Here is a 13673-nt window from a genome sequence, read left to right as displayed (position 1 = left end):
CACTGATTTGGTTTGGTTTGAAGATGTGTGTGTATCCACAGAACATTAGCATCACAATGTACTTTATAGTTGCTTCTCTTTTCCACACACTGAGAAACATTAATATTTTTACAGAACTTTATCAATAGTGTTTACAGGCCTGTTTTGCAGAGACAGCTCATGCGTTGACCTGTAAAGGTCTATGCATGTACCTATAGTTACTAGTTACTAAGTACTGAACAAGGGCTTTACTGAGCATGGTGTGTTAAAGAAGGGTATTTTACTGCAAAGGGCAAAAATATGAATCTACATGCTTTAAGAGGGATGTGTAATAACTTTGTCAAATAAAAGTGCCAATATGTTTTGTTGTCCTGAAAGATGCGTTGTATTGATAGCATAACTAATAAATAAAAGAATACACAAAAAATCTTGTCATTGCTGCTCTTGTTCCTGTAGTTATCAAGTACTTTCTATTAAGCAGAGAAGGCCCAGGCAGCATGGACCTTGGCTGAGGAAATTGGTTCTTCGCATTTCAAGTTAAACTATAACTGACACGGCTTCTCTAGCAGTCTGTGTAACAATACAGAGCAGTATTGTAAGATATGTCATTTTCTTGCTCCAAACATTTTAAATGTGGATAGTCGTAAGTCCTGATGTTCTGAAACACAAATGCATTTTCTGCTCAGTACAGCACTTCTCTAGCTGTTTATGACTATTTCATTAAAGCTGAAATTTTTACCTGAAACAGTAGTTTTCCAGCAGTCTGTATGACAATAGGGCCTACTTAGAGGGATTTTAAGATAAGTCTGTATCTTGTTCCAGTTTAAATTAGGACAATAACACAGTAAATGTGCATAAGGCATGCATTAGCCTAATAGAATGCAACAACTATTCAGCAGAAACGGTTGAAAAAGGATTTCACTGAAATGGTCGTTAATGAATTTTCTTTAAAACATTACTGGGAGATAATGAGGAAAAAAACAGAATTGGAAAGAAAAAATACATCAACACTGCAAAATTCAAGCATTTAAGATAATAAAATGAAGTAGCCTGCGTTATCCTGTGGAGGGCAGCAACACTCCCAGTCTACCGCGAAATAAAGCAGAAGAAGAGGAGAAAGATGGAGTAGACAGTGTCAGTCATGGATGTATTAAACTAGGCGTCAGTGCATGAATGCAGCAGTTTTATCGTGATAAGTATTATTGTTGTTGTTGTTAATGTTAGTGTAACTATCAGTCGAGTCTGGATTAGTATAGTTGACTCAATTGTTCACAGAAAGAAGTTCTCTGCAGTCCAAATGGCCAACGCTGCCTGGTCAGATAAAATGCTGCAACTTCTCCGCCGAATGAACAACTTCCATTCACCAGGTATCCGCGTGACACTGTGTGAAATAATGGCACGAATGTAGCGTGCACGACGAGTAGAAATCTGCTGCAACCAGTCACAAGATTAGCTTTTGACCAAACTGTTTTCACCGTTCCACACAGGCTCCTGTCGTGCCAGTTGCTTTCGCTTTGAGATTTCCGGACAACAAGTTGGTTGGATTCCTCCCCAGTTTGCTTCCGTATTGGCACGTTACCCAGAGGTCTTCAGTCCGCCGCAGGGCGGCGCGATCTCTCTCTGCCAGAGTCTCGACTCGTATGAGAGCAGGTCAGAGGCTGTGGCCGCTGTCCTGCAGACTGTGCGACAAGAAGCTGAGCTGAGCTGCCTCAGAGGATGGAGAGATGAGGTCAGGACCGGCATGCAGGGGAGGGGTCAATTCATGAATGAACTCATCAATTAAACGGAGGAATTGGAATTTGGAAAAACCTACAGGAAACAGAATTGGAATTGAACTGGAAATTCAGGGAGTTTAATCTAATTCTGAAATTCTGTGTATTATTTTTGTTTTTTCTTACCACATATCAGAGATTACATGTACTTTTATATATTATCAATACTGAATATCATATTATGTTAAAGGTACCGTTCAGCTGGTATGTGATGCATAACGTAATCGTAATACATACATTATGATTGAATGTGTTTGATGTTTGACTGTCTTTTATTTGATTCATAATGTTTGATTTATAGTCAAGACAACCTCTCTTAGAAGTGGAATTTCATAGAATTTGGAATGACAGGTTTCCTGTCATTCCAATTCAATCCCAATTCTGTTTCCTTAGAGCTGAGTGACATTCCAATTCCAACTCCAGGAATTTAATTGGATTTTACCATGCATTCTCAATTCTATTCAACCCTGATACATACACAAATGTACCTGTGTAAGATAGTTGTGACACAGTGAAGGATACATAAACCTCAACTACACTCTACATCTTTAATGTATGTAGTAAATTTAAAACAATCTCTGCTTGCAGAAATATGAAGTAATGCCAAGGTTCTGTGACCCTCCTTTGATGTGGATGGAAAGAGCAGCCACCAGTAAGTACCTGAGTACCATATGAACTATACATGCACTCAATATTGTCATGGTTAGTGGTGCGTGAGCCAACAGTCATGCCATTGAGCAGGTCTTTTCGGGGTGAAGCGGTACGGAGTCCACATCAACGGATACACCGTGCATGAAAGTGGGGAGCTCAGCATGTGGCTGGCCCGGCGCTCCCCCACCAAGCAGACCTACCCAGGACGACTGGACAACCTGGTGAGTCCACGCCGTCCCGACCGGCCATATGAGACGGGGGATGAAATGAACTTCCAGCTGATATGTGTGTCCCGTTGTATCTCCAAAGGCGGCGGGCGGTCTGGCTGCGGGTATCGGCATCAAACGCACTCTGGTGAAAGAGTGCGAGGAGGAGGCGTGTATCCCAGAAGCCCTGGCTGAGAAGGCTCAGCCTGTGAGCACAGTGAGGTGAGCTTCACAAAAAACACCTCCAAACTCAATTGTGCAGCATTAGTTTTCATCTGTAATTCACTTTATCTGTTCTTATTTAGTTGTTTCTTCACTCTAATTTTGCATTTTCATTTTTAAGTAGTAGTGCAGTTTATGTAAAGTGGCTTAGAATAATGAAAAGCGCTATACAATTAAAATGTATTATTATTATTATTCACTTTAACTGTCTAGAGAGACTTTAATTTCTTGAATGGATTCTTGCCTGGATTTCATATTGGCATGACATGATGCCCACCAACTAGGTCAGTGATCTCTATCACTGAAGATCACTCACACTAACAAATATTAGAATGAAATGTTAGCGGATCTACAACTGTATGAAATGTGTATTGTGTCTAATATGATCTAAATTCCTCTTCAACATTTGTTTCCAAATTGTTAAATTCTTGGAAATTATTGATTTCGTTTCACACTTTACCAGAGAAGTGTAGGAACCCTGTCACTATGAAATGAAGTAAAAGTCTTTTGATTTCTAAAAGACAAGTTAACAGCATGCATCTTGCCATTCCATAGCTAATTACCTAAACCCATTTTGTAGCTACACCTATGAGGATGAGGAGGGAGTCTTCCCAGAGAGTCAGTTTGTCTTTGATTTGGAACTTCCTCCTGACTTCAAGCCCAGAATAGGAGACGGAGAAGTGCAAGACTTCTACCTCCTGCCAATTGACAAGGTTAGTATTTTCTGGTGAAGGATTCTCTTGAAAGACACATTGCTGTCAAAGTGATGATCCAAGTGTAAAGATGCATGTATAAAGATGTCAAACAAAAGACAATAGACTGAGCATGTTGCCTTGGTTTCAGGTGAAGGAGCTGCTGGTCGCTGATGAGTTCAAACCCAACTGTGCCATGGTGGTCTTGGACTTTCTTATCAGACACTCGTTTATCGAGCCAGACACAGGTTTGTGGCTTTCTACAGAGATTAGCTGTAATGACAATTCTGACATCATCTGCTGACATTTCCAGATCCCTTTTAAAAGTAACTGGTAATCTTGTGTCTTTCATTTCAGAGCCATTTTATCAGGAATTTATCACAGGACTCCATCAAACATTATAAGAGTGAACACCATCTGATACACGCTCTGTAAATGCCAAATACATGGTTTGCAAATAAACAGTGTGTGTAAAAATGAACCGTGACACATTTGGTCATTCCCTGTTACAATTTATTTCCTTTAGAATACATTTAAAAAGACAATTGGAGAAATGCGAGGATAAATTTGTATACAAAAGACTTTCTTCCTCTCACAGATAACCAATCGTTTATGAGTTACTTGCATTTTGCATTCCATAATTTGACATCATGTTCTTTTCAAATATTGAACTCGTCTTTTTAAGTTGATTTTTTTTTTCAAAATATGTGCAACTAATACAAAATGATAAGCCAGTAGAATATCACAGAAAGTTAAAAGAAAGTACAACAGAAAATGAAACGGGATAGTTCTAGACACGTCGTGAGTGGACTGGCAGAAAGGCAAAAACAAGTCCAATTTTAAAACTCCCAATAACAGCCTGGCACGCAGGCAACAAATCTTAAAAGAGGAATATGCCAATTTGTAAAAGCTTTCATACCTAACTGTATACAAACGCATACCCTCCTCTCAAACCCTGACGGTGTGTCTGACAGTCCACATCAACTCAACAATATATTCTGACTCGAGAGCCTAACTAAGGATCAACTAAATTCTTCATTTATACAATACATGAACAAGCTTATAAAACACTTAAAAATCAGTTGGTCTCATTATCCAAGTATGCATTTAATATGTATTTATGGTCAAATGCAAATAAAAACTTTTAGCTTTTTTTAAATTAATGAAAATGGTATCAAATGAACTATAATACTGGACCATTGGTTCATAAAAGAGAAAGGCCGGTCCACATGAAGTTAGGTTGGTCTATTTATCCATAGGGAAAACAAAAGAAAATAAAAACACCTATGGAATGATTGGACAGAACTGAAAGACAAGCACAGACAGACACACTGCAAGCCACGGAAGTCTGACAAAAGCTGGGCAAGCATACTTTTTTTTTTTTTGGATGCAATGATGCCCCTGATCTCTTCTGGAACTTGTCTCAACCAGAACAAATAGTGCTGAGGCGTAGGACCACAGAGAATATCAATCTTCATCACACTCCCAGCAGAGAATGGGCAGGCCTACTGAAGTGCACTGCCACACTTTGAAAGGTTTGAGTGAGAGAGATGTTCTTCTCTTTACCTTCTCTTAGTTGAGGACCTAATAAAAAATCTTAACCACGCGATTATTTTCATTTGAAAGCTAATAGCAATCACCTTGGCCTTATGTTTATATACTCCATTTTTCCCAATACATTTGACCTCTCATCTCTTATTTCCTTTGGCCTGGTTTGACTTTTTTCTCCCCTGTCCCTAATCCCCCTGTGAAATCTTGCCCACCTTAGTGTGAAGGCAGACAGAGAAGAGGGATGCATACTTTTTCCTTGGCGTGGTTTGTTTTCCCCTTCCCTCCCGCTCCCGTCTCTCCCAACACTCTATAGCAGAAGGCAGCCGTTCTTCTTGCCTCGTTTCTTGGCCTGCAGCGCCGCCCTGGTGGCCATCTCAAACACCTCCCTTACACCGTCTTTCGTCTTGGCCGAGCACTCCAAATAACCAAAGGCATTGATGCGGTTAGCCATGTCCCTTCCCTCCTCTGGCTTCACTGGTTCCTGTTTTGATGGATCAAGCAGCAAAGGATTAACAGCTGAACCGAACAAATATGACAATATGACATATTTACAAAAAAAACAAGTACAGGGTTAGTGTAGAAAAATATGTCAAAGGCAAAAGAAGTGATAGGAACATTCTCAAAGATAATAAAAAAAGGACATGTAATGTTGTGTCTGCAGTTGCTACCTCCACAATATAAAGCTACAGCATGGCAAAGTGACAAGTATTATTGCCTGGACCAGTCCAGTTGATATGTGAACAAGTCTCCCTCTACGTTAAATTTCAGAGAACCAAGATTTTAATTTGTGCTGAACTTGAACCGAGTTGTATAGCCTGGAAATCCTGTCAATGAATATGAGACGCACTTTGTGGCAGCCCATTTGAATATTTCAATCTAACTTTATACTATAGCAGTGTTGGCAGTTTCAAACAACAAATCATAATCTTATCCCCAGAAAGTCATCCTGGGTCCAGTTCAAAGGCACTTTTTCCCAATCATAATCTATGTAGAATGTACATCTGAGTAACATCACAGAATAGAGGATGAAGTAAGCTCTTGATCTTTCTCTTTCTTTCCAGGCTACAGGACAACAAAACATTCTAAGAAATAACATGCTTCTGCTGCACAATTAACTGTGTATAAACATATATACATTTTAGTTTCCATCCTTAATAATGGTACAATACATATGTAAAAGTTGGCTAAGACGTATGCCATGTAGCCATGACATCCCAACTCTCAATCTTTCTTGTTGCTCTCTACACTGAACTGTCTAATAAAGGCAAAATAATAACAATCTGGAAAAAAAAATGTAACAGAGCTATGGCTTCTTCTCTATGGCCTCGGGCCATGGACTTTTCCTGTCTGTTTTTCTGTTGAGGCATTGCCTTTAAATACCAAACACCTTTAATCAGAGTTCGAAAATAAGGATTGCCCGATGGCCCGGGGCCACTTAGAGGTTATCTTGGGCCACAGTCACTGGCCTGATTGGGCCAGTGCATTTCAATTGGATGACAAATTTCCACTAATTCTAATAAACTAATTCTGACTTAAATTACCTATCATAACTATTTATAATAGAATTAAAATAAACTGAATGCATTTAAATGTATGCAATTTGTGCTCATGATGCCAATGCACTGCAAATGTGTTTGTTTTGCTTATGTCTACACTTGAAACTATTTTATTTAATTTGTTTCATTCTGGCTGATATCAAACCAAACTATTTTGGATTGGTTCGATTTTATTTTCTTCTATTTTATTGAAATTATTTTATTGAAACTTATTTGGAAATAAAATAAAATTGACTTACTCTTTTTCTTAATGCCTAAGAGTGTCCATGTTCATTTTTTGAGTGTATATAGGTAATTAACTTTTAATTGTGGAAATTATCTTTCAAACACCAAATAATCTTGTTATCTCTCAGTACACATTCTCTTGTGAAAGCCTGTCTAATTATATTGGTGCCTTAATCTATTGGCACTTCTCTGAGGAAAGGAGCAGCCATGTCTGGAAATGAGTTCATTGATGGGCTTAAGGAGCTGTTGCCTTGGTAACAAGTTAGATTACATTTTAAGCTTGCTTCAAGGAACAGAAAATCCCAGGCTTATGTCAAATTGTCACCAAAGGTATCCAGCTAACTAACTCAGTTATCCACATAGGAGGAACAGGGCCCAGAGACACTAGGAAGGTCTGGGGACATGATGCTCTGCTGTGGAGACATTTTTGAATTCTGCCTTTACAAAACTCATCTCTGGTGAGTTTGATGCATTGGCATGTACATACCCTTTCAAGTGACATTTCTGACCTCTCACTGAGATTAATATGTAATCTAATCTACAAGGTATAAAATGAAGTACAATATGAATTTAAACAACTTTGAAATATCAAATAGGACCCTACCAAAGTAGATTCTTTGTTTAAGAAAAAATACACTTGATAAAAAATACACAAAAATGCAAATCTCTCACAGGACCAGTGACACAGAGTGAAGTCATCTCTGGGAAGTGCACTAATGCACTCCAAAAACACCACAGCAATGACCACTTGGCTCCAAAGATAGTCATAAATAAGCAAAAAATCTTGCAGATTACCACTTTAAGAAAAGACAAAATTCCAAAATGCTGATGAAGATTTCACAAGCCCAAACGGTAATGTTAAAACATTTAAGATAATCAAGGATCAAGAGCTGTATGAATGCTAATAAACAAAAGGATGTCATGACCATTGCAGGTTTTATAGTGATGGGGACCTCCCTCTAACTGGACAATAAATTACTTAAATTTGGTGTATACAATCAAAATAGATAGATGCCATGTTTCAATCACGTTGTGCTAACCTACTTAAGAGTCCCACTGGTTTTAACCCCTAAAAGTATTTAAATGAGCTCCATTAACTAGGTAATGCCCTTACTAACCTGTTTCATCTTTGCTAACTCCCGACGTGTGTGCTCATCATTTCGCAGGTCTTTCTTGTTTCCCACCAGAATGATGGGCACATTAGGACAAAAGTGCTTGACCTCAGGAGTCCACTTCTCTGGGATATTCTCTGTATGAAACACAAGGTATACATTTTGAACATGTAGCAATCAAAAACAGCCAGAACACGCATGACAAAAACAAGAATCAGAACGACCGAGGTTTCACCTAAACTGTCAGGGCTATCGATGGAGAAGCACATGAGGATGACGTCCGTGTCAGGATAGGAGAGAGGCCTTAGTCGGTCATAGTCCTCCTGACCCGCTGTGTCCCACAGAGCCAGTTCCACCTGCAACAGCCAAGGAGATCACATCCCATTCATTACAGCTTTTTCTCCAGCATGACTGTCACAGGCCACAAGTCAGTAAGGTTTCAACAGACTGTCTCATGCCAATTTCATTAACACTGCAGGTGCATTTAACAACAGTACATTGTTATTCTTTGATATAGCTTTACTAGAGCTGTAAGTAAAATACGATAATAACAGCCATTGTAGTTAGGTGTAATTACAGTTGGGAATGTTTTTAATACCACCTACTCCTTATTGATATTCTGTGCAGTTCTGCATGAAATTTGATGCTGTACCTCCCACACTCAATGAGTGGTGATATGAATCCAGCTGGAAATAGCATGCCAACAGCTCTCACCGCCAGGATGGGCATTTCCAGCTGCTGCCTAGAGCAACTTACCTAACAATACTTCATAAGACCAAGTATTACTATATGAAGTGGTATAACGACTCTACACTGAAGAGTGCATGTTGATATCCTTATATTGAACCAGCCCTACAGCTGGCTGCCTAATCATCTCTTTTACCAGTTTGTCTCATCATTATATTTTCTAAAATCTGGACATTTGTATGCATCTTTCTCCACATTTAATGACACCAACACAAGTTTACGCGCCATATGGACCACAAATTTGATTTACATTACTTGAGAATCTTGGTTATTGGGTATTGCATGGGTTTTGTATTTTGATTCTTGAGTATTATGGTACCTGAAGGATTGTGCAGCCCAATACAGTAATCTGACCAGTATTAACAGCTATGACCGATTAAAATAGCCCCAGCCCTGAATGCAGTGTACTGTCTGTCCATTAGAAAGCCATGTGGTCAGTTTCTTAAAAAATAATTGGTAGGGCGCGATGGTTACTTGGCTGACCATCTCATTCTAATGGCCGATTACACAAGGTAAACAAGCTAGACTGGAAATTAATTCCCATTGCATGGAATTGTCTAGTGTTTACATACAATGTCAATATTTGGGCAGCCCGTCCAGGTAAATTATCAGCAAGCTAAGTACTTTTTTGTTTTGGATTCATTTTGGGTGCTGTGATGCATGAAGCTGCCAATTCTCACCAATGTAGTTTTCAAACAATCAAGATTTAATGCTCAAAGTGTGTTGGTGAACTACAATGACCATAATTCATTGCACCGATGATGCAACACATCTGTGCCATTCTTTCATCACAAATCAAGAGCCTTTACACAATATGGAAATTCTGATTCCTTATTTCAATGTACTTCAGTCAGTGAACTACTTCTCTGGTCTGTGTGACCTCCAATACTAAGGGTTTTGTATTAGCGATGTACCATAATTTGCAGGGTGTGTATGCCTAGCAACAAAATTGTGGCTTGTGGCATGTCCATGCATTATAAGGAAATCAACATAAACTCTAGTCAGGACACTGCTCTGCTTGTGTGCATATTTATTACACTACTCACAGCTACAGTTGAAGAAATACAGAGAACCCTGTAAATGGCACTGAAGTCAGACTAGCAGAACAAATTGAGTGTATGCACTAATTTTCAGAGGAGCTGCACTCAGCATGGGGAGAGACTTTAGGACAAAGCACCAAAGTTCAGAGACTCAGACATTCCATGCTTTGTAATTGGACTCATGTAAGGCTGAGGAAATAAATATTTGGACTTCAGATTTTCTTATAATTACAAATAAACAGCTTACCTGCTTACTGTCCACCTCAATATCTGCCACATAGTTTTCAAACACTGTGGGCACATAAACCTCAGGGAACTGATCCTTGCTGAACACTATGAGAAGACAGGTCTTCCCACAAGCTCCATCGCCGACTATCACTAGTTTCTTTCGGATTGCAGCCATCTGAAAGAAAACAGCTGGGAATTAAGATGGAAATACTTAACACAGTCAAAACATTTACCAATACACAGGATCTGATGTAAAAACGCCTCGTTTTGTTTTGGGTGAGCACCAGTGTAGAAACCTAGCATGGATTGATGCGCCAACATGCCAACTTTTCGACTTTCCAAAACTCTCAACAAGTATTTGTATTGATAAAGCAACAACGCTGAACACAGCTGTCCCATAATTTGTTTGTGGTCTCTCACCTCTCACTAAGTGCAAGTGTACCTGTGGTCGAGTGTAGAGCACCCCTTCCACATATGCAGAAACAAGTAATGTTTTCAATAATGCAATCAGCACTTGCATGACACTAGAAATTATTAGTGGATGCTCAAGGCCTTGACAGATCGTATCAAAGTGCAGCACATAGTTTTCAGCTGTGGAAAAGCACCTGTGCCCTGATTATGAATGCACTGATCCCCTCCAAATGATGGTCTTGTGACAACTGGTCAAAAAACAACATTGCCCTTCTGTAGCCATCTCCTTTTAGTTTTCCTGAATGTGTTCCAATACACCTTACTTTGAGATGGAAGAAAAAATGAAAAGGCAGTGTGAATGCAGGCAACATCAATGTAAGGAGATGAACGGAGTGAGATGGATGCAACTTCAAAAATAAAATCAACTCAAGCGTGAAATTGGCCTGACACAGTAAAGCAAAGACCAATCAGCTTCAAGCAGGACTTTATCCAACCACCAGTAAATTTCTACCCCCTCCCATTTAAAATATACAGCAGGAAAAATGTCCATTAGGTATTTCTGACAAATAACCAATGACATCTCAACAAAAAGTCTATAAAAGCCACATTACCCAAAGAAGGCACTGGTGGTGTTGTCTATCAAGCCTGCACCACTTAAAACTGCACCAATCTACAGTGTCTCATCAAAACTACTAATCACGCCAATTTCGCTGCTTATTTTTCAAGTCAAGCGTTCAGACTCAGGGAGGTTAAAGCTTCCTGTCTGGCCGTAGGCTCGGGTTTCTTCCTTAAGCACTTGAATGAATCATCACGTCCCCGACAACCACGCAGAAGTCATCCCACTGGTGATGACACCACCTCAGTGTCTCTTAAAATCAGGGAAAACGGTGTTGTCAGATAGTTACAAAGTTTCTGACTGGCAAGCTACCTAGCGTTGCCTTGTAAAGTCACAGTTCGGAAGTTAGAACTTCACGTTAGCTGTAACATAACCTGGTTCACTGGTTTCTGTGAGCTGACTAACCACCTATGAGAATGACCTGAGCTAACGTTAGATAGATGTGCTAAAAACAGTGTTGGCAAAGGTAGCATAATGGCACTTACTGTTCAGCTAAGCTACTTGACCGTCGTAGTTAGCCAATTTGGCAAGCTAACGTTGCGTTAATTAATTAACTTTGTGCTATTTATCTCTACTGTATAGGTTAATATTACATCTACCAACTTAACCCCTAATGAATTGCTTTACGTTACAGCTACCAACGTAATGTAATATTAACGCTCGGTAGTTTATGGCCTATAACGTTAGTCTATGACAAAGACGTTTGTCACTGATTCAGTAGTGTGTCAGCTAACTTCTAGCTAGCAGCAGTTCCCATTCCGTCACCATCACAGATAGCTAACTGTTAGCTTGCTAACTTTGCCTAGTTTCTCGGGACAGCGGGCCTCTTAACAAGTTGGCCACACAGAGAACAACTTTGAGATCTTAATTCAATCTTTGGCTTCGGCAGGTACCCCAATATACAAAGTAAACAAGCAGAGATGTATTATAAGTAGTTGTTTAAACATCATTTTACCGTTTTGTCTGAGACACTCGCCTTCTTTTTCTTTTCCTGTCCGACCTGTCAGTCCCGCCCCCGAGGGTGCCACGCCGATAACATCCGCCCATACTGCGCACTTCCAACCAATAGGACGCGGTGAAATCATGACTGAAGGCTAGTTTAGCCAACCAACCGAAAGACTGAATCACCATACTCAGTGCTCCTTTACCGGTGTAGAAAACGGAAGTAAATTGACTACAGCAAGTTAAAAAAAAAGAATAGAGCCAACGGCTACTTATATGAGTATGTCTGAAATCAGACACTAACCTATTACACACTAATGTACTGCATAGTGCGGACTTAGGTGACGATTCAGTACACCATTACCCGCGGCCATTTTTTTGTTATGTTTGTTTTTATTTACCAGCAGATAGTTCAGATTGAAGTATACTCAAACAATACATCACATGACCCAGCCAGACTGGTCATGTGATCAACACAGATTAAAAGCAGCATTAGCTTACCTTTTCCCAATATTATTATTTATCATTGTATACATTATTTATAATTTTATAAACTTTAGTTATTTTAACATTTATTAGACTTTAAGTAGGCAAATTTTTCTCTGCATAAGTATTTTATTTAGGATAATCGAGATATTTGGTACAGAAATAAATCAACCTTTTTAAAACATTTATTTGATAAAAAAAATATTTTTTGGGTGAGTAAGCTGACTCAACAGGTTTTTTTTAATTCTGCTATGATTAATTCCTTTCCCAATTTTAATTTTCATGTTACTACTAGAGAGTTATTTGCCAATGTGATTGGCAAATAACTCTTTTTCATTCTAGCCATCTAATCAGAGACTGTTTTACACCTGGGACACCAGGTGAATGCAATGAACTGCAATTAACTGGCTGGTAGGATAGAAAACTGCAGGTGGTAAAATCTTTTCTATCCAAAAGCATCCCATCTTCACCACCAAATTCTGTTGTGTTGACAACAGCACACAGTTAAAGGTGCACTCAGTATGAAAAATGACAAAACCCAAGCATCTCCAGAATATGATGGCTTTTATTTTACTGACAGCTAAACATGGCTTTCCCTTGGTCTACCATCTGTATACTGGCACCCTGTTCTGGGTTCAGCTGGCATTGAACTTGGCGCACCACCAATTAGGGCCTATCAATTTAGGTTCAACCAATCACAGTACACCTTAACTTTTAGTGCACAACATTGGTTTTCTTTCATATAGTACATTACCCACTTTCCATCAACTTGCCTTATCTACTTCTCCATCAGTTAAGGATTTTCTCCATTTCCCAGAATGCCTTTGGACAACCCCACAGAATGGGCGTGAACTTGTGCATTCAGCTGTGGGTTATACTTGTGGTAGTTGAATAGAGTAATAGTGTGATAGCAGAGTGAGTTTTTCCAGAAAAAGTGTTGCCCTCTTACTCAAAATGTAACCAATCTTGTGACTGCATTGCATTCTGGTCTATTGAGGCTGTTGTCAGTGGAGAAATTGGTATCTTTTCCTAAAATTGGGAATTACCAGTCGCATGCATAGGCAATGGCAGTAATGTTGCGGAGGGTGTGGCAGCTCCCATTTATTGCCTCTGGTCTCCTGGTTTAGTTCACATGCGTCTGTGCACAATTATCCATAGTTGATTCCATTTTAGGTGCCACACTTACTTCCACTCTGTGTATAGTGTAACCCACAACACAGTTAGAACCCTTTTTTGA

The 13673-nt window shown here is 39.3% G+C and overlaps 2 protein-coding genes across 3 annotated transcripts; one reads left to right on the top strand and one right to left on the bottom strand.

Moving 5' to 3' along the window:
* Window positions 1–1198: 1198 nt before the first annotated feature.
* On the top strand, window positions 1199–4012 carry tpk2 (thiamin pyrophosphokinase 2). The gene is made up of 8 exons (XM_071900649.2): window positions 1199–1346; window positions 1467–1708; window positions 2340–2403; window positions 2493–2623; window positions 2712–2830; window positions 3411–3543; window positions 3674–3770; window positions 3880–4012. The coding sequence occupies exons 1-8, from the start codon at window positions 1277–1279 to the stop codon at window positions 3924–3926; spliced, it is 903 nt and encodes a 300-aa protein (XP_071756750.2). The 5' UTR covers window positions 1199–1276; the 3' UTR covers window positions 3927–4012.
* Window positions 4013–4021: 9 nt separating this feature from the next.
* LOC139912759 (rho-related GTP-binding protein RhoA-C) lies at window positions 4022–12025 on the bottom strand. Of its 2 annotated transcripts, none has more exons than XM_071900661.2 (5): window positions 11964–12025; window positions 10001–10156; window positions 8202–8322; window positions 7973–8103; window positions 4022–5554 (listed from the first exon to the last, which is right to left on the bottom strand). In XM_071900661.2, the coding sequence occupies exons 2-5, from the start codon at window positions 10154–10156 to the stop codon at window positions 5381–5383; spliced, it is 582 nt and encodes a 193-aa protein (XP_071756762.1). In that variant the 5' UTR covers window positions 11964–12025; the 3' UTR covers window positions 4022–5380. The 2 variants fall into 2 exon arrangements, with proteins under 2 accessions (XP_071756762.1, XP_071756770.1); XM_071900669.2 differs by having other exon boundaries at window positions 11985–12017.
* Between the last annotated feature and the right edge of the window lie 1648 nt (window positions 12026–13673).

Source organism: Centroberyx gerrardi, chromosome 14 (assembly GCF_048128805.1).
Source record: "Centroberyx gerrardi isolate f3 chromosome 14, fCenGer3.hap1.cur.20231027, whole genome shotgun sequence".
Taxonomy (NCBI): Eukaryota; Metazoa; Chordata; class Actinopteri; order Beryciformes; family Berycidae; genus Centroberyx; species Centroberyx gerrardi.
Note: the sequence above shows the minus strand (reverse complement) of the source record. Positions and strands in the feature narration are given on the sequence as shown.